Source organism: Dermacentor silvarum, chromosome 9, assembly GCF_013339745.2.
Source record: "Dermacentor silvarum isolate Dsil-2018 chromosome 9, BIME_Dsil_1.4, whole genome shotgun sequence".
Taxonomy (NCBI): Eukaryota; Metazoa; Arthropoda; class Arachnida; order Ixodida; family Ixodidae; genus Dermacentor; species Dermacentor silvarum.
The window spans coordinates 101,123,593-101,142,808 of NC_051162.1; the positions used below are offsets into that span (position 1 = coordinate 101,123,593).

The following is a 19,216-nucleotide window of genomic DNA, read 5'->3' on the forward strand; positions in this document are numbered from 1 at the left end:
AACGCTAGCAACCAAATCACAGAGACCTGCTGCTGAGTCTATTATACAAAGTATTCTTTTTCTTTGCAAGTATCGTTTCGTTCGCTCTCCGCACCCGAGCTTTGTGACCGAAGTATATACCTCCAGTACCTACAGTACCTACAGTACCTACAGACCTGCTCTACGTACTCGGTAACACAACGACGCCAAATCCTCACGGTGAGACAAGCAACGTAAGTCCCCATGCTACACCGAGTAATTATGATACAAAAGCGTTCTCAGATTCATCAAAAATATACGGCTTGCGCGACCCGCTCGTGAACCGCACTAAATCGTATTCGTGAACACATATCGTGCCGTGGTGTGTAGATTGGCCAAGTACGTCGCCAGCTTTGCTGGGATGGCCTTCTGTTATAGCCCACTGGATAATATACAACCTGCGGAATCGACCGGCTTTTATCTGCCAGAAATACACCGACGGACAGGCAACCAAGGAGTAGGCTAATAAAGTATCGATTTAAATTCTGGCTTTAAGATTAGACAATACATATTTACGAAGCAATTTTTGTGATCTCGACGTCAGTAATTAATTTTCTTTTTATTTTATTTTATTTGTTAGAACACTTAAACTACGTCGACATCATTGATCTTGCTACAGTAGGCTTGGACAACGCTAACAGTGCAGTAAGCCATCTCGCTTGCCATTATTTCTCTCAGCAATAGAAGTACTAAAACTGGTCTAATGCTTTAGGAACTGGAGTTATTGAAGTTATTATAAAGTACAATACGGTAAAAGACACAAAAAAACATGTTATTGCTCTGGCATTGGTGGTTTCTTTTTGCATTCTCTGAGAAGTCAATACAGTGGAATTTTATGTTTAAAACAGGGTCGCTCTTTAATAAAAAACTTATGATACGTTAGAAAACAGGCAATTCACCTAAAATTGGCAAGCAAAGTTGCGTATGCTTAAAAGTCCATGCATATTCACATCAACAACAATTATTTTATACAGCAAAGAATACAGTTTTGATCTTCGATTCACCCTTGAGAATACACGCGGTCTTTTTATTAAATTAAAAATCAAGCCCTAAATATTTCTTTAAATAAGCAAAGTGTGTCTAAATTTGTGTGTTGTCAGTTTTATTTCTGAATAATCCGCGATCTGCAGTTAACAATAGACTGGTTAAACATATCATTGACAAACAGGGGGTAATCTTTTTACTTGGTCAACAACTTTTTTCTTGGTAGCATACTATCAGACATCAGTTATAAGCTTTGTAATTATTCTTTGAACCAGAGCATTTACTTGAACTAGATGGACAGATATACAAAAAGAAAAGCAGGTTTACCCAAAAGACAGTGACTGAAATTTATTGGCGCTCCATGCATTAGGACACGAATTGTACGGGCGATGATTTATTAATGAATCTGGCATCGTGAGCTCTGTGAGCATGAAATTATATATTTGACCATGTAATTCCAAGCAGCCTTACTTTTTTATATATTGTTGCCAATAAACTATGAAAGCCTGCAAGCTTTATCGCAAAAACAGGCTAGTTTGCACTCGAGAAGAACTTGAGTTTGGCCTAGTTGGTGTTTACTGCATGACATGTTGACCGCTTACCAAGGACAAAGAGAAAGAGAAACACAAAACTGCCCGTCTCGTTGTTTTGCGTTTCTCTTTCTCTGTCTTTGTCCTTGATTAGCGGTCAACATGTCATGCAAGTTTGCACTCGGTCGTGCAAAGCTTAAGCACAGCAAAACTGTCGATCCTCAAGTATTACTGGCTGCTACAGCTAGGTATTAACTTAGTTGCTGCTAGGTCTTAACTTGGTTTAACTTTAATACGCATGTAGGGAAGGTATTCTGGAGCGATAATTTTTGGAGGTACCTTCCCTGCCGCGATATTTCGCGTGACTAGCACTGGACGCGTCAGCACCTACGAGCGAGAGCGTTCCTGGCATGCCCTAAACGCAGGCACGCTAACCAGGGTTGGCACAGTGCCAAGAACGCTGTTGCTCGCCGACGCCGCACGCGTTGGAGGCTAGCCGCTCAATATCTAGTGGAAGTTGACACGACTAGGCGCAGCCCTTTTTATGGCAAACTCCGAGGCCAAGCGCATGCACAATGGGTGAAAGCAATGCACAGTGTACGGGTGGTGCGCAGCAGACGACACACTAGGAGGAAGTCACGGCGCATTCGCAGTAGCGCGCAGCTGGCGGGCGCTCGGCGGAGCCATGTCTGTGTCGGGCACATGAGCGCGCACATGAGCCGGCGGTTACTAGGCAAAGCGAGGTGACGTCATCGCTACTGCTTCGGCGCATGCACGGCTAGGCAGCGAGGGCGTCGTCGGCAGCAGCTCTGCGCGTTGCCTGGTTGGTGCTGCTACAATTTCTTTCTCTCTGTAACTCGCTCGCATTTTCTTTTTATTGCGATAGCAATTATATGAACACTTCAACCGGATTTCTGCCGTCGGCGTCGCCGTCGCCGTGAGGTTCCGTATAGATTCCAAGGGCGATAAAATCGTCGCCGCGCGCCGTATGCCCGAGCGAAAGAGCGCGGGGGACGCGCGCTATCACGGAGGGCGAACTCCCCAGCGCGCTATCACGGAGAGCGAACGCAAGGTGGAAAGCAAACGCGGCCGTCACCCGAAAGGCTGTGGGGGTATGGGAGGGAGGGAGGCGGGGCGGGGCGGCGCTGTGCTCCGGCACCAAAGGCGTATCTTGCCACTCAATCTCCCACGCGAAAGCAATAAACGGGAAGAGGGGGGGGGGGGGGGGGGCAGCTTCTCCTCTGCCAACAACTTCTCCTTTGCCCGGCGGTGCCGGTCGCCCGCACCGTCTCTTATCTCCACACTGCTCTGACCTTTGTATGCACTGTGCATTCGCGGCTCAGTTTCCGTTGAAGCGATAGACCGCGCGAAGCTGCGCTTGCTGCCAGCGTTTTGACAGTCGTTGGCTGCGGTCATTCAGTGTGATCTATTCATGTTTGCTTGTGCGCGCTGACACCACGATTGTTAATTCAGTTAGTAAGCCAATGTGTCCAAGTTTATGCAGCCGATAAAACTACTATCTCTACTCCAAATAGCTCTCTACTAATTTGCTATCGCAATCGATGCTTCGCCTTTCGGGCGAAACTGCGACATTTTTTTCTCTCCTGAGCGTGCTCTTTCCCTATCCTTAACGTCCGATGTCAAGGCAACATGTGCATGGCACGGAGAGGAGGCGAGGCACACGCCGCTCCGCGGGGTGGTTGCTAAGCAACGCATTGATGTCATAGATTGGCGAGGTTTTGCGGCAGCATCGCTGTTAATACATAATATAGTCAAGATCCTCACTCTCAGTACGTACGGGGCCCTGAACCACCTTTCGTGCTTGGTGACAAAAAATCACCAGCCCTTCCCCTGTAGAGAAAATGGGGGTAAGCGAAGCTTGTTCTCTGTGTACCTGGCCCTACTACTTTTCCTTCCCTTTTGTACTACTTGTCCTTCCCTTTCTTTCTACTTTTTCTTCCCGTTCACTCAACTTATCCTTCCGTTGCGTTGTATGATTCTCTGCTCGTCACTGATGTCGCTTGGATTCGATGTCTAGAGTTTGCTCGGCGGCGTGGTTAGCAGCATTCGCGCGCCATTACCGCTTGCGATTCCTCGAAATGAAATTGCTTCAAAATTAAACCTGTCCGCCACGTAATACAATGAATGGCTTATACCCCATTAAGCAATGGCTCATGCCCCCGTCAACACGGCCTCACCATTACGACAACAGAAGAGAAGTGAACGCTCGAATGATGAGCGGCAACGGCACCAGCTGTGGCAGAAGACGACGACGACGGCGAACATGGGAGCAGTGGCATGAGCACGAGCGCAACCCGAACAGCGCCAATGAGCCAGCTGCGGAAGAAGACGACGACGCTCGAGCCAATGCTGATGGTGACACCGCGTGCGCCGACCCCGACACAAGTGAGCCTATAAAGCTTCGCTTAAAAAAATTGGCTTCCACATGAACACTTAGTAGATACAGGTTATACAAAAGGACACGCTTGATTCTTCACGAATACCATGAAGTATTAGCGAACACATCATTGTTTTCTTTAACTCACTCAGAAATTTGACCATTATGGGAGCCTTTCTTACTGTTTTAGTTTTTGTTAGTTATTTCAGTTACCACGATTAGGTTGTAGGCTCGGTTTGAGTGGTGAAATAAATTTTATGCGTAAGTGTGAAATGACCCATTGAGCGAAATGCAGCTCCACTAAGGTGAAACCTGGGGAAGTGCGAGGCAGGCAGTGATGCACCGCTAATGGGCTCATACTGTCTTAAGCAATGGCTCATAACCCCGTAAACGCGGCCTCCCCATTACGACGACCGAAGAAGGTGAAGTTCTACGCTGGAATGATGAGCGGCAACGCAGCCAGCTGTGGAAGACGACGACGAACGCGGGATGAGTGGAACGAGCGCGTGCCGAGCGCGAGTACGAGCCTCTTGCTTACTGTGATAGGCGACACCCACAGCCCAAGCGCATAAGGTGCTTCGCACCTAAAACACATTCCGCGGTTAGTATACGCTGCTTTGAACATCGCTAAGTTACGCAGCCGCTAGCAGGGCGTAGAGCTCGCATGCAGAGCACGAAGTCACCTTTCTCTCAAACCCTCTCTTTTTAACAGAAACCTGCTCCTCACTCTTTACTGGGCGCTCTACAGGGTGTTCATTTCACAGCGTCAGCTGTTATGGGTTCATTCTAATAGGCGTTTCGGTTCGCATTGCGGCCCGTCGCCGCCGCGTAACCGTTATCACCCAAAACGCGAAAAAAAGTACCCGGTCTCCGCCGGGATCGAACCCAGACCCGCTGCGTGGGAGTCGGATACTTTACGACTGAGTCACGCAAGCGTTTGCTATCAGCGGCAGAAAAAGGCCCTATAAAGGCGCCCTAGCTAGGTGCGCAGGCGCAGACGACCCGAGCCTCCGCCAGTATGGTGGCGCCGTCTAGTTAAAGCGCCTGCAAAAGCCGCGTGCACAGGCGCAGACGACGAGAAGCGATTCAGAGGAGGCGCGCAATAAACGCGATCCCGATGTCCGATGTGCGCCACGTATTGTCGATACCTCTTCGATACACGTTATGGCCTCTCCTCGCAAGGTACGAACCGCTGCTGAAGAAGCGAATCGTAGAGCTACGTGCGCGGCTACAACCAAGCATCATCAGGCTCAGCAGACTGCTGTGCAGTTAGCATTACAAACCGCAGCTCGACGTCCACGCCGGGCGGACAGTTGAGATCGCTCTCGTCAAAACGAGGCGAAGAGACTGCCGCGGAGAGCCTGCTGTGCGTGGGGCCGAAATTGCTACCCTTAAGCCGCTCCCACCAGCTTACGCTGTGACTGTGCTGCGTGTGCCGCGCAGGCCTGTGACTGTTAGGTTTTACGGAATTTTTAGAAATCGCTTGTGGCAGGTAGCATAATTCTTATAATTGAGTTGGGTTATTCGATGAGGCGGACATTAGTAGCAGTAGAAATGCAAACACATATTCAACTAACAAACATAATTCACTAATTAACTTCCTAGTAAATTACTTTACGACACATATTACAATTTACGAATTTGTAGCCGACGAGGTTGCCAGGCGTATCCACTTGGAATGAATTTCCAGGATGGCACGATCTCGGAGATATACGCCATCAAACTAGCCGTACAAAATGCACTGTTGTTCCACTTACTTTTTTACCAAAATACTGTTTTATACATAGAAGCACAGAAGTAAATGGCACGCCCATGTATTTTGCCCCACACTTTGGGAAATAATACCTCGAAACTGGTGTCGTGCTGGAAATTCATTTGAAGTGGATGTGTCTTGCAAACTTACCGGCTACAATTTTTAAATTGCAATATGTTGCCCATGATGCCACTGCGGCATCATGGGCAACGAACAAGCCGATGGAGTTGCGAGGAGGGCTCACGAAAATGCTGTGAAGGAACCCATCCCGCTATCAAGAGCCGATGGAGCAACAATGCTTCGCATAATCGCGCGTGATTCCACACGAGCCATGTGGAACACACCTGGTTTCCAACATACTCGACTGCACCGCCTGGACCCATCCCTCCGACTACGCATTCCATCTGGACTTCCTCGAATCGAGACAACTGCTCTCTGCCGACTGTGGCTTGGAGTATTCTTCACGAATGCTTTTGCTTGTCGCATCGGAATGGCCGACAGTGCTGCCTGTGATACTTGCGGCAGCGAGGACACACTCCAACATATCCTGTGTCATTGTCCCCGCTACAGCTCCCAGAGACAGTCGCTCGTAACGGAGTTGGCACGCCTCGACGACCGGCCGCTTTCTGAGCAGACGATTTTAGAATGCCGACTGATACGGTCTTCACAGCAGAAGGCGACGAGGGCGCTACTGAAGTTCCTCCGGTCAAGCGACCTGTTTGAACGACTGTGACGCTCCTGAGTTCCTTTGTGTGTATGTGTGTGTTCCTTTTTTCTTTTCTTTTTTTTTAATCTCCCTCTCTAAGTGTGTGCATTTTTCTTTATATTTCTGTCTCCCCTTACCCTTTCCCCAGTGTAGGGTAGCAAACTGGATATTTACCTTCCGGTTAACCTCCCTGCCTTTCGCATCTCATTTATCTCTCTCTCTCTCTCTTGCAATAACTGTCGTAGAGTAATTACCTAAGAAATTCATTCGTCAAATCATGTTAATCAGTTGAATATGTGTTTAGATTTCTCGTGCTACTAATGTGATAGGAATTATGCGACCTGCCACACGAGATTTCTAAACATACCCTAATGCGCAATTTTGAACACTCGGTATTTCGTAATAAAGCGGATTCCCTGACGCGGCTCCTATTTGGTTTCAAATACAGGCAATACCAGGCCGATTATTAAAGAAAGTCATGGGTCTGTGCGGCACAAGCAGCACAGTCACAGCAAAAGCTGGTGGAGCGGCTCAACAGTGGCTCCAATTTCGGCCCAACGCACAACAGGGTCTTCGCGGCAAAGTCTCTTCGCCACGTTTTGACAAGAACGATCTGAACTGTCCGCCCGGCGTCGACAGCGAAATGCGGCTTGTAATGGTCTCTGCACAGCAGTCCGCTGAGCCCGATGATGTCTGGTTACATGTAGCCGTGCATGCAGCTCTAAAATTCGCTTCTTCAGCAGTGGTTCGTACCAATGTTACTCCAGTAACGTTTGTTCGTACCTTGCGAGGAAACGTCATGACGTGTACCGAAGCGGTATCCAGAATACGTGATGCACGTATCACATCGGGATCACGTTAATTGCGCGGCTCGTCTGTATCGCATGTTGTCGTCTGCGCCTGCGCCCGCTGCGTTTGCAGGCGCCTTAACTAGATGGCACCACCACTCTGGAGGTGTGCGGAGGCTCGGGCCATCGGCGCCAGCGCGCCTGCCTAGGGTTCGTTTATAGAGAAATATTCCGCTCCCTGAAAGCAAGCGCTTGCGTGGCTGTAGTGGTAAAGTATCCTACTCCCGCGCAGCCGACCTGGGCTCAATCCCGGCGTTGACCGGGTACTTTTTTTTGCATTTTCGGCGATAGCCTTTACGGTCCCCGGCGGTGGTGGACACCATCGCGAACCAAAACGGCTATTGGAGTGAATCCATAACAGCTTACATTGTAAAACAAACTAATGCCGAAACACGAAAACATTTATGGCTGAGTACGTCTTTACTAGAGGAAGTACAAACTACCCTCAGAATTCACTATTCTAAAGGTACTGCATATTTCGCCTTCGACCTATCACTCCCTGAACATAACAAAACAAAAATACCAGAGCGACTGAAGCTAAAGCTAATGTCAAAATTAGAGTGCTTACTAACCAGTCGAAGATGGCACGGCCGCCTTTGGCGAAAATAGGTCTACCTATGTAAACGTAGACCACTCTTTCTGAAGCACATTATACCTGTTTGTAAATTTCATACCACCGACTCCATTGCATGCATTCTAGCTGCGTTAATTCCACTCATCAGCTATTCAAGACCAACTAGCCTAAGAGTTCGCCCTTCTTACGTACTCGTTATGGCCTCAGCCCTGGGGCCAGAGGTTTAGCCGTGGCGCACGGCACCTTTTCTTTTTTATCTAGCGGCCGTGGTTCAGCACACATTAGACCACGTTCGGACTCCACTACACATCAAGTTCTCACTTTTAAGCCCCAACCAGACGTACGCGTTGGAACGCGTCCACGGGCGCCGTGCGCCTGATAGAGATTGTGGTTGTGAAGAGGAAGAGGCAGAAAATAGCGCCTCTTCCTCTTCACAACCACAAACTCTCTCGGGCGCACGGCGCCTGCGGACGCGTTACAACGCGTACGTATGGTTGGCGCTTTACGCAAGCGAGGATACAACACAAGTATAACTGGCAGGGCACGAGCGCCGACGTCGTACATTACAACAATAGATGCTGAGGCTGTCAGCGATGTGCAACACCCTCCAACAAAGCGAGCAGAATTGCTACAGCTTATTGAACATATCTGCCGACCATTCCAGCAAATTGGGCTGGCTTTATTGGGGCAGTTATTGGGGGCAGTAGTGGGTTCTGTGACAACGATAGCAAACTGCACTGCGAAGTAGTACTTTCGACATGTACGTGAAGAGCTATGACATTAGACAAACCATAGTAACAACTGTTTAATGACAGCGACTCTAACTGTATATACCTTTTTTTGCCATAGCAATTATATGGACACTCCAGGCGCATTTTTTTCCGCAATAACATCGTCGTCGCGCGCCGTATGCTTTACATGCCATTAAAGCGTGCGAGGGTGAGCCCGCGAAGGTGGCTCAATTGCGCGCAGAAGGGAGGAAAGCGGAGAGGAAACGCATCGTCTTCCGTCGCGCTCAAAGCACCGGGGGGAGGGCAGAAAGGGAAGGGGGCGTTCTATTCCAGCGGCGAAGGCGGCTCCGTATTTGGGCGCAGCCGCGCGGGCCGTAACTTCAAAGGGATCTGCGAGGGAGATAGTGCGCCGAATGCTGATAGCTTCGTCTGCGCTGGGTTCTCGCCACGAAGTTCGCGTCGAAGCGAGAGGTAGCACGCAGGTTTATTCGCTCGCTACCCCCGCGCTTTCTCACTCCAGCGTTTTGACAGCGAGTGTGCGCGGTCATCCAGTGAAATGTGTTCATGTTTGCACGTGACAGTATGCTTGTTAATTTAGTTAGTAAGCGAATATTTACAAGTGTATACGGCCGATAAAACTACTATCCTTACTTCATGCAACTGTCTGCTGATTTGTCATTGCAATCGATGCCTGGCCTTTCGCGAGAAACTGCGACTTCTTTCGCTACGCAAATAGACGAAAGGTGACACTACCTTGTTGGCCAGCATACAGGGGTCAATTAACCCAGTTCGTTGGCACTCGCATAAGGTATACACATAACCTGCGTATACAGGGTGTTTCATTTTAGCTGCACCAAATTTTTAAACATTGCCTGTGGCAGATAGCACAGTTATAATCCTTGATCTAAACTAATCGATGAGGCGGCCATTACGTCCACGAGAAATCAAAACGGCTAATTGAGTAATTAACATAATTACGCTAGTTAACTTTTTAATTAATGATTTTACGGCACATCTTTCAATCTACGGGTTATAGCCGCTGAGTTCGCAAGGCGTATGCACTTGGAACGAATTCTCAGGACTGAACCAGTTTCGAGATATTAATTTTTAACGTGTCCGACGAAATGTATGGGCGTTCCAGTTAACTTTTTGAGGAAAACGCTGTTTTATGCATTGAAGCACAAAGTAAACTGGAACGCCCATGTATTTCGTGGGACACTTTGAAAATTATTATCTCGAAACTGGCACAGTCCTGAGAATTCGTTTCAAGTGGATACGCTTTGCGAACTCAGCGGCTATATTTCGTAGATTGAAAGATGTGCCGTAAAGTAAATAATTAAAAAGTTAATTAGCGTAGTAATGTTAATTACTCCATTAAGCGGTTTTATTTCTCGGGGAAGTAATGGCCGCCTCATCGAGTAGTTTAGCTCAAGGATTAAATTATGCTATCTGCCACAGGCAATTTTTAAAAAATTGGTGCAGCTAAAATGAAACACCCTGTATATATATATATATATATATATATATATATATATATATATATATCCACCACTACATCCGCTCAGATGTCAACCGACGCAGCAGCATAGAGTAGCCAGCAGCAGCCACGCCAAACCCTACAATGCAGTCAACGAAAGCTGCACTCTAAAAGCAGCCGCGAAACCAGGTGGCGTCATCATGAAAGCCTGCAGTGAATGCGGACCGTGAAGAAATACATTACCGATATTTACAACCTTTTCCACTATTGCGACCAGCTTTATTTTGCCAGAACTGAGGCGCAGTAACTGAGTCGAGTCATTAGACCTGCTTTGTTCTCTAGCGCTATTAAAAAAACTGCTCGTAGAACACCCAATAAAAAAAAAGATCAGTTTAGGTATTCCAGCTATGGTTTCAACCTTTCCACTTACAATTACTACCACGGCGTGCTACATCGCCTGCTTACGCAGAATTTTTTTCCAGGTTCGTCAGGAATTTACGGCATTGACGTGAAAGCTCAACAGGTATCCGTCTATTGTCCTGGATAAGTGACGATGGAGTGACGTTCTAGCAACTACATTCCTTCGGAATGTCAAAGCACGTTTGCGTTAAACATATCAAAAGTTCACTGCCGTAGCTAGGGAATGACGTACGAATTCATGCAGAGATAAAGCTCGAATGCATGAAGCGAAAGGGGCGCTTTCGCCTTTACTGTGACGAAAAACTTACATTCGCAATGTATCTCATACTGTCATTGTTAGCACTGGGAGGTGCCTCAGGCATGGCATCCTCGAGCGCGGGCACTTCTCAAAGCGAAGGATCGACGGTTCCTGAAACGAAAAAGCCCCCAGCGTGGGCGAACGAGACGAGGCTTGGAAAATACCAGCACGCAGAGGAGGTGAGCGCTGCGCTTCACACTAGATTATCGCCATTGCCAAAGGACAGCGTGGGAGAAGTAAAAAAAAAAGAAACAACAACGTGCGGGGTTAAGTTCCAGCTTTATTTTCGAGCAGAAACTGAAGAGGCCACGTAGGCCAAACCACTTTAATTAGGTAAAAGTCAGCGTACTCCCCTCGACTTTAGTGAAGCACCCTGTATAATCGAAGCATAACAGCGAAACCAGCGTTCTGGTATTTCGCGGAGCAGGATGGATTTCCGATTTGTTATGTTGTCCCCGTTGTATTCTTATATCGGTGAATTGCTGACCATATGCAGGAATTTTAGAATACAAGCATACGACACTTAATCTGTGTTCCAATTCTTTCCATCATCGTAGACAGTCTACTTTGACGTCAACGAAGACAGCCAAAACAGCTTCGAGGCCAAGTAATGGAACGCGTTTCGAGCCTTCTGTAAGACGCTTCAGCGTCGTGACGCCACCGCGCGGCGACAAAAAGAAAGTGGCGAAAAGCACACATTAGTTGTGTATTTTAAGTATTTTCGCCTGTGAACCTGTGAAAAACATGATGTGGCTTACATTTAGGGTATAGAAAAGCGTGTCTTTTTGTCTGCGTTTTTGTTTGCGTTTTTGTCTGCGCAGAGAACCTTCCCGTCGAGTTTCTACGTCCTGCTCAGTCGCCATCTTGTTTAGACAGGAAAGTGGCCTGCATCGTTCTTGACTTCAATGCTGTCTTCGCAATACTGTCTACTTTGACATCTTCGTGAGAACTGGAACGAGACTTAAGATGACCGCCCTCCACTTAGCTGTCTATTTAGCCGTCTAAGTCGAGTATTGGTACACACCCCTAGTCTGCTCGCGGCCTTCAGTAAAAAGAAAAATGAAATATTTTAAACTCATGTCTTCGCTTCACGTGCGATAACTTTGAAATCTCAACTTATCTGTCGATGGTCCTTGAAAGCTGCGTTGAAAAATGCCTTACGACAAACTTCTGTATTAGCAATGGAGTATCACAATCACAGAAATACTCAATACATTCTGTTCTGGAGGTACGAGAGGTAACCTGTGTAGCTTGAGAACAAATTATGGTTTCTATTTTTATCTTGTAGTCCTTTCTGGCGAGCCGTTGAAATGTTTATTCTCTTGCATTTCAGGTCTTAAACGAAACAGCAACATTTTATCTCGTCAAATCAACGTACAATAATGTCGAAGAATTGTGGGGCACTAATTTTTCTTGCGTCAGCATGCGACACATCAAGGAAGACAACCAAACGACATATTTCTCATTCAAAAACTCGTCAGCGCAGACAAAGTAAGTATTGTGTCGCAATGAACCATCAAGACGATGAAGAAAATCAGCACTGCTGCTTTGTTGTCGTATTTTGAGGTACAAGACAGCCTTCCTAAGGCATGACCTCTTGTCCTGTGTGCTCTTGTCCTGTAAACATAGCCTTATTTATACTGAGCATCACACAGCTGTGCTTACCAGCATAAGTTTGTTGACGTGCACCTTACGTTCTTACAATGAAAAGAATAATTTAAGGCAGAGACAAGGCGCAGAAAAAGCTGGAAACGACAGCTCCCGTGACATGTATCAACACACCCTTTCAGAGTAGTTGCACTTAAAATATAACCTTATACACACGACAACTGCGTCAAATCTTTTGTTGATATGAATTTACAAACCTGCTTTATGACACAATATTTACAGCGTTAAAATGTGTGTTTTTTGTGAGAAGGGTGCGGTTCCACACCAATTCGGATGCGCAACAATTTTAGTGAATGAATATCCGTGCAATATTTGTCTAAAGTGCAAAATTCGAAGCCTATCAGGGATTCATAAATACAAGCCCACCATAATATAGATGCTGCTATAATCTCCGAAGAATTCCCTGTAAGTGCGTAAAGTTTTACCAAACAATATATGTCGCCGTAAAGTTTCTAGAATGCCCAAAGCCTCACGAAATCTGTTTTCTCCTCTCAACATTTCGTCATAGAAAACATTATTGCCGCCCCGCCAAGCAACACTGGTCTTAAACGCCATGGTACCCTTTCACTATGGCATTTGGCTGCTGACCACTTGATCGAAGGTTCAATCTTAACCGCGGCGGCCGCATTTTCATGAGGGTGGAATTAAAAATGCTCGTACACCGGGCAATGGGTGCACGATAAAGACGACCAGGTGGTCGAAATTACCCCCCACCGCTGCCTATGGCTTTCCTTCTATTTACATCGGGCTTGTAGCAAATACTCAAAATTTATTGTTCTTCTTTACCACTGGTTTTTACTTTTGTCAGTGGAGGGACATTTATGATGACGATTTATAATCATCCCCTTTAAAACTGGGCGGTGACAAATAGTCCCCTAGCCTGCTTGATTTAATGACGCAGACAATCAAATGGTACATTAGTACTATTTTTATGAGAGCCTTATGCGAAACAATGATAATTTCAGTCCGTCGGAGTGCCGCTTGCACAATTCGTCATATCCTGCATCTATAGTAATTACTAGTGTTTACAATAAATCATGCCTCGTCTCTAGATTTCGTAAAATATTGTTCCTTGCATCGCCTAATAAAAGAGAATAAGTGGATAAAGTTATGGCTTGTAAACTTAATCGTCACCTCAGTTGTTTGTTTTCTCATTAATCGGAGGTTCAGGTCTTAAACGAAACAGCAATATTTTATCTCGTCAAATCAACGTACAATAAAGTCGAAGAATTGTGGGGCACTAATTTTTCTTGCGTCAGCATGCGACACATCAAGGAAGACAACCAAACGACATATTTCTCATTCAAAAACTCGTCAGCGCATACAAAGTAAGTATTGTGTCGCAATGAACCATCAAGACGATGCAGCAAACTATGCCTAAAGGTATTCGATCCGAAAGAAGATGTCAATTCATTTTAAGCGAAGGTCCTACACCAGGTGAAGAGGACGGCTCGGCCCCAAAGATTCCTGGACTAAGGAAGGCGTCCTAGATTAGGACGAAAACAACGTTCTGCTAAACAAACGTTTATTTATCATTGTCGTAGATATAGCACAGGAAGGCTTAAATAGAATACAAGAACTGGTACGCCACTGACTTCCAACTCAATTTATTTCAAGAAAACTACAACGAAGTAAATTTCGCAGTCGTTCGCCTACCACATACAGAAATTAACAACCATATAAGCTCCATTTTTTATATATTCAGACTTCCATTTCTAAAAACAGTTCATTCTGCAATGTTTGACACGCCGCGCTCTCTCGATACTCGTTTGACCACATTTTTATTCATCTTTGTAAAGACCGATATAAAACGTACAGTTTTATGATGTCTGTTCTTTTCCCTTTCCTTTCTGTGTGCGTGTTCGTGTGTGTGTGAGTGCTTATGTGTCTGTGTGCATGCGTGCGTGTGCGCGCGCGCCTTTCTGCGTATTCGTGTGTCGGCTTGTGTGTGTGTGGTAACAGCACGCACCGTGGCTTGCTTCAGTGTAGGTCTCCTGAAATAAATTCATGTTGAATATCGGGAATTCGCCGTACCTCTCGCTAATGCTTTTCGGCGACATTTTTAAGTCAACATCGTGAGCAAACGCGCCCAGAAGTATGGGGTAATTATAGCTGAATTTTTCTCTTGTCAGGCGCCCAACGTAAAACAAATAACAAGAAACTCAGCTTCGCACATATCACCCGGACCATCTTTTATTGATGAGAACTTATATTTCAGATACACGCTAAATTTGACAACTGCACTTACTGCTACTTTTGGATACAATGAGAGTAACGCCATTCAATACCAGCTACCTGGTAAGCTTACCTTTTGGCAAATTCCCATAGGTCTTATTTAGCCTAGATATAAACCAGGGCAGGGTCAATTCACTGCTAACGAGTGGTATGTGTGCTATTATTGCCCCACTAAACGAGTTCAGAGTATTAGGAACTTCTGAAGTTCTTGCCCTCGATGGTGCTATATTCCTGCAATAAATATCCTTATTTCGCATTGTCTTTTTCTCGGTTATTTTGAATGGCCATAGTTCCCTCTAACAGTAGCAATCTTCTACGTTATCGTTGCCTAGTTGTTCATCAAGTCATTGTATGCTTTCACTGAAACTGAGAATGCTACTCGGCAAACAATTTTATCGAGCGTAGTGTCTAGAATGTTTTCTGGACCTTCTTGCAGCACATTTCACTTTAGCTGTATTAGAAATGTTGCTTTTACTGATAACTATATTTTCCTTCCTAACTCTTTGCAGATTGCACGCTTCTAAATAATACAATTATCTTTACTAATGACGCATGCACACTTATGAGCGTCCCATATGGAAATGCCAGCAATGACGATGAAGGTTGGTAACAAAATAAGTTTCTGTGTGCTTAAATAGCAAATTAGAATTGGTGAACCAGCTATAGGTTGTGTCTGTCAAATAGAATATTTATATCAGTATGTTAACCATAGGGAAGCTGCTAAACTAACCAATAAAAGAAAACATGCATCTCAAATCAACAAAGCTATTATGATAACATGAAAATCTCGCCAAAACCAGATGTTATGCTTAAACATGGCGGCTGTAGTTTCTTTACATGAATATAGGCACAAATGACGGCCACAACAGATCTATTGACTAGAGCAACCGCCACAGCTGTGGGTCAACGACGACACTGTGAAAGCTGCACCATGAAAAACTACGAATTTGAACAAATTAGCACCAAAAGTAATGAACGAGTTCAACGAAAACGACAGGAGGGCGCTACTTCCACCTATCAGAGAGAATGCATATGCAAATTATCCCAGCTAACATGGATCAAGCGAATTAAAAGATGGGCTTCGAGATTGAAAGATTGACCCGTCGTTGCTTTAGCCTATCTACCCACGGAAACGGGAGATATTATTTTTCGTTGTAATATTGATTAGGCAGTTATTCAAGTTCTTTTTTAACCGAAATTGAGGAATACTTGTATATTTGTTAGGCACGAATGTCAAATTTGACAATGCATTTCAAAACAACATATTTAACAGTATCCAGCTGGCTTATTTTTCTAGTTATTTTTCCCGCATTTCAAAGTTGTGCCGCAAAAAGGAAACAAGGGCGCGAAGTTAAAGCGCACCCACGTACCTCGACAGCAGCGCTCTCAAAAAGGATTCCGAGCAACTAACTCTGTTTTGTAGCTGACTACGTAAAGTAACAAAGCGGTGGTGCACCCATTGGAAGTGGCTTTAAGTAAGCAACCGCGTGACGCGCTACGCTAGGGTGGTGCGCACCGGTTTAGGGCAGTGATAAAAAAGTAAGACGAACAAAGGCAAAAATTATTCCATCTCCCGCTAAAGGAAACCATGTGTGGATGCGAAGCCGCGGGGAGATGGTTAGCTTGATCGGGAGATGGTTGACGTTTCGATTCGGCTTCGCGTTGCCGCGCCGCCTCGGGTTCCACCGCTCGACGTTGACGTTTCGATTCGGCTTCCCGAGCCCGGAGTTCCGGGTCCGCTTGCCGCCGTTGACGTTTCGTTTTGGCTTCGCGAGTCCGAAGTTCGGGATCGCCACGTCGCCGCTCCCGTTTCGCGGCAGCGGCCCGAGTGCTCATCGCGGCGCTGCACAGGAGAGAGAATGAGGGGTGCGCGCTCCGTCGTTTTCATACCGCGGAACTACCGTGGCGCCCCCAGTGGAGTTTGCAGCTGTCGCACCACCTGTCGTGCGCGCCGCTCCGTAGAGGAGAGAAAGGGGGGAGCGTAGGAGAGGAGAGAGAGGGGGAGGGGACGCGCATGCGCTGTGGGGGTGTGGGACGCCGCGGGACGGAGGGACGGACAAAGCCCCCGCCATAAGCTGCTTCGCATCTAAAAAACGAGCATCTTTAATGATTGCTGCTGTTACACCATCGCCTTGCCGCGTTTACGCAGCCATCAAGTCAGCCGTATCCGTAAATTTGATTTCTGTTACCCGTTTTGAGAACCCTGCTATCGCACGCTTGAGGCGCACGGCCGCGCTTACGTCGGCGTATCTTTCTCGTTTAGCGCCACACCTTCGAAAAGCGGAAATAAAATACTCAGGAAAATGCAGCGAACGCAAAACTACTTCAAAGATAATTTTCGAATACGACGCGCAATTTGTAATTTGAGCTTACGCAATGATACATTTATTTAATAATACACCTATTTCGTTTTGTTTAATTAGCCAATCAATTAAAGCAAAACAATTTCCACTTTGTGCGTGGCAGCTCCTAACAAAGCTCTGTTTTTTGCATCCTCGTGTCCAGTTGCCGTCTTTTTTTTTTAAATAGTTTGGTAGCATAAGCGGGGAGGGCTCAGCCATCCAAACATAAGGACTAGGCACAAGGACCACATCTACTCGAACAACCAAACCGGCAAGAAACAAAAAAAAAGCAAATAAGACGTCCGTTTATTTCCACGTGTGGCATTCTAACATTGCAGCTCTTTTCTTAATAGGGAAAATGCAAAACCGCTAATGCGTATTGTGCTGTTCTGCTTCTCATTTATTTTCACTGTTAATTACTTAGCAGCTAGCCCCAAACGAGCACTTTGAAAACTAACAATCATGATAAGGATGGCTGTACCATACAAGCATGCAAATGACATTTGTATGGTCACTTCTGAGTGGCCTATGGTACGTGTGACACAGGACGTGTCTGTCGTACGTGTTGTAACTTACAGATGTTCCCCGAAACTCTCATTCCAGGGTGTGAACTGTGGGCCAGGGAGGAATACCTCAAAAATGACACTGTCCCCTTGTGTTGCTACTTTCTGTTTGATATGCTCTGTGCGAAAGAAGGACGATACAACCTATACGATAAGAAAACGTGCAGCAGTGAGCAAGTGGCTGAGTAAAACAGGGAAATAAATTTCCCTAGTTGTAGGGAGAACTTTATGATACCAAAGACCTCACGTTTTCATAAGTGCATTACGGAATAGTTCCCTACTGTTCCGCGAAACCTGCTACGGGAGGGTAGATTCAGAAACCGGCAATGTCTATTTCAACGAGGTACGAAGCGACGAACAGAACGTTTTAACCTTTGTTTTGTCACAGAAAATTCTTATTTGAAATTTGTGCTCGTCGACTATTTCTCTCCACCTTGCGAAAACCCCACAATAAGCAAACCCGCTTAGAAATAATCACCTGCACAATGACTATCACAACAACAGACACGGTTAATATTTATCATAAAATGCGAATCACGTGTTGCATGGTGACGCGCTGGCGTGTTTATTCTGTATATAGGGGACAATTTGTATTTGAAATAAAGCTTAGTTGCGAAATGTAACACTTCTGTCGTTCACTCTCTCCTATGTACGCGGTTTTTCTGCGTTATCTCCTTTTAAACCTACCCTTTCAACGTGGGGATTCAGATTTTAAAGCTTCGCAGTAGCAAAATCATCGCAGTGGCCGACAACATGTACATATCGGTTACATTTCCTTTGCAGCATCACGCACCATTTAAGAGAGCTACTTTCGGTTTTACATGTTTATCTGCAATATGTTGTTTCCCACACCTATCTTGTTCTTGTACGTCAATTTAACGACCAATTTCTTGTCGACGGGCTACCTGGTATTTTCTTCTCGTTACTCAGTAAAAGAAACTGTCCCTCAGACACGCTTATGTCGTGGTTCTTTAGTAAGGGCAGGGACAGTTTAAATTGCACTGTGATGTTTTTTTTTAATATCTAGTACACCTTTCAAATGTACGTGATGTGTTCTTATCATGTAACCTGGAACGCATAATGGCTTGATTGGAGCACGACTGGGCTAGTCCGCTAATGAGGAAATTTATATTTTATTTCATTTTATTATGCTCGAGGACTATCACTGCTGCATCTATTTTAAGGCCGATAAATAATACGGCATGGTTAATAAAACGGGCATAAACAACAAAGCGAAGGTTTAGCACAAACGCTTTCTTCGTATTTTTTTTATATTCAGTGCAATCTTTCGGCGTCTTGGTAATCCCAGGCCTCCTCGAGAAAAGATTTATAGTTTAGGTGTGCAACGTCGCCTTTACAATGTAGGCATCTGGAAAATAAACTTCTAAATCTGGAAACGAGTTTCCGTTTTTAGATGTGTTGCTTCCTTATTTTTGTGTCATTTTTTGGACCGAGCAAGTCATCTACAATCCCTCGTGGTTTTTTCTGAACCTGTTCACTAAATTAAAGTGGATGCCAGCTTTACTATCCATTTTGTCTGAAACTGGATTCGTTGTATTCTTAACTACAAAACAAGACAAAGACATATTGATCTCTCAGCGGCATCACGCACACCGTTTTCCAAGATGGAGATGGGTTCCAAATGATGACAGACAAACCACGTGCTATAGC

General features: G+C 45.6%; 1 protein-coding gene across 2 annotated transcripts; it reads left to right on the forward strand.

The window, feature by feature from the left end:
• The first annotated feature begins 10,689 nt into the window (after positions 1-10,689).
• LOC119464876 (female-specific histamine-binding protein 2-like) lies at positions 10,690-18,402 on the forward strand. Of its 2 annotated transcripts, none has more exons than XM_049655751.1 (5): positions 10,690-10,916; positions 13,576-13,733; positions 14,624-14,703; positions 15,150-15,242; positions 17,586-18,402. In XM_049655751.1, the coding sequence occupies exons 1-5, from the start codon at positions 10,701-10,703 to the stop codon at positions 17,732-17,734; spliced, it is 696 nt and encodes a 231-aa protein (XP_049511708.1). In that variant the 5' UTR covers positions 10,690-10,700; the 3' UTR covers positions 17,735-18,402. The 2 variants fall into 2 exon arrangements, with proteins under 2 accessions (XP_049511708.1, XP_049511707.1); XM_049655750.1 differs by lacking the exon at positions 13,576-13,733 and adding an exon at positions 12,071-12,228 and having other exon boundaries at positions 10,697-10,916; positions 17,586-18,187.
• The last annotated feature ends 814 nt before the right edge of the window (positions 18,403-19,216 follow it).

Excerpts from the sequence above, each read along its gene's own strand:
- LOC119464876 (XM_049655751.1), top strand. The coding sequence starts at position 10,701 with ATGAAGCGAAAGGGGCGCTTTCGCCTTTACTGTGACGAAAAACTTACA. Across the intron at positions 14,704-15,149 it reads CATTCAATACCAGCTACCTG|ATTGCACGCTTCTAAATAAT; the intron begins GTAAGCTTACCT and ends AACTCTTTGCAG. Across the intron at positions 15,243-17,585 it reads TGCCAGCAATGACGATGAAG|GGTGTGAACTGTGGGCCAGG; the intron begins GTTGGTAACAAA and ends CTCTCATTCCAG.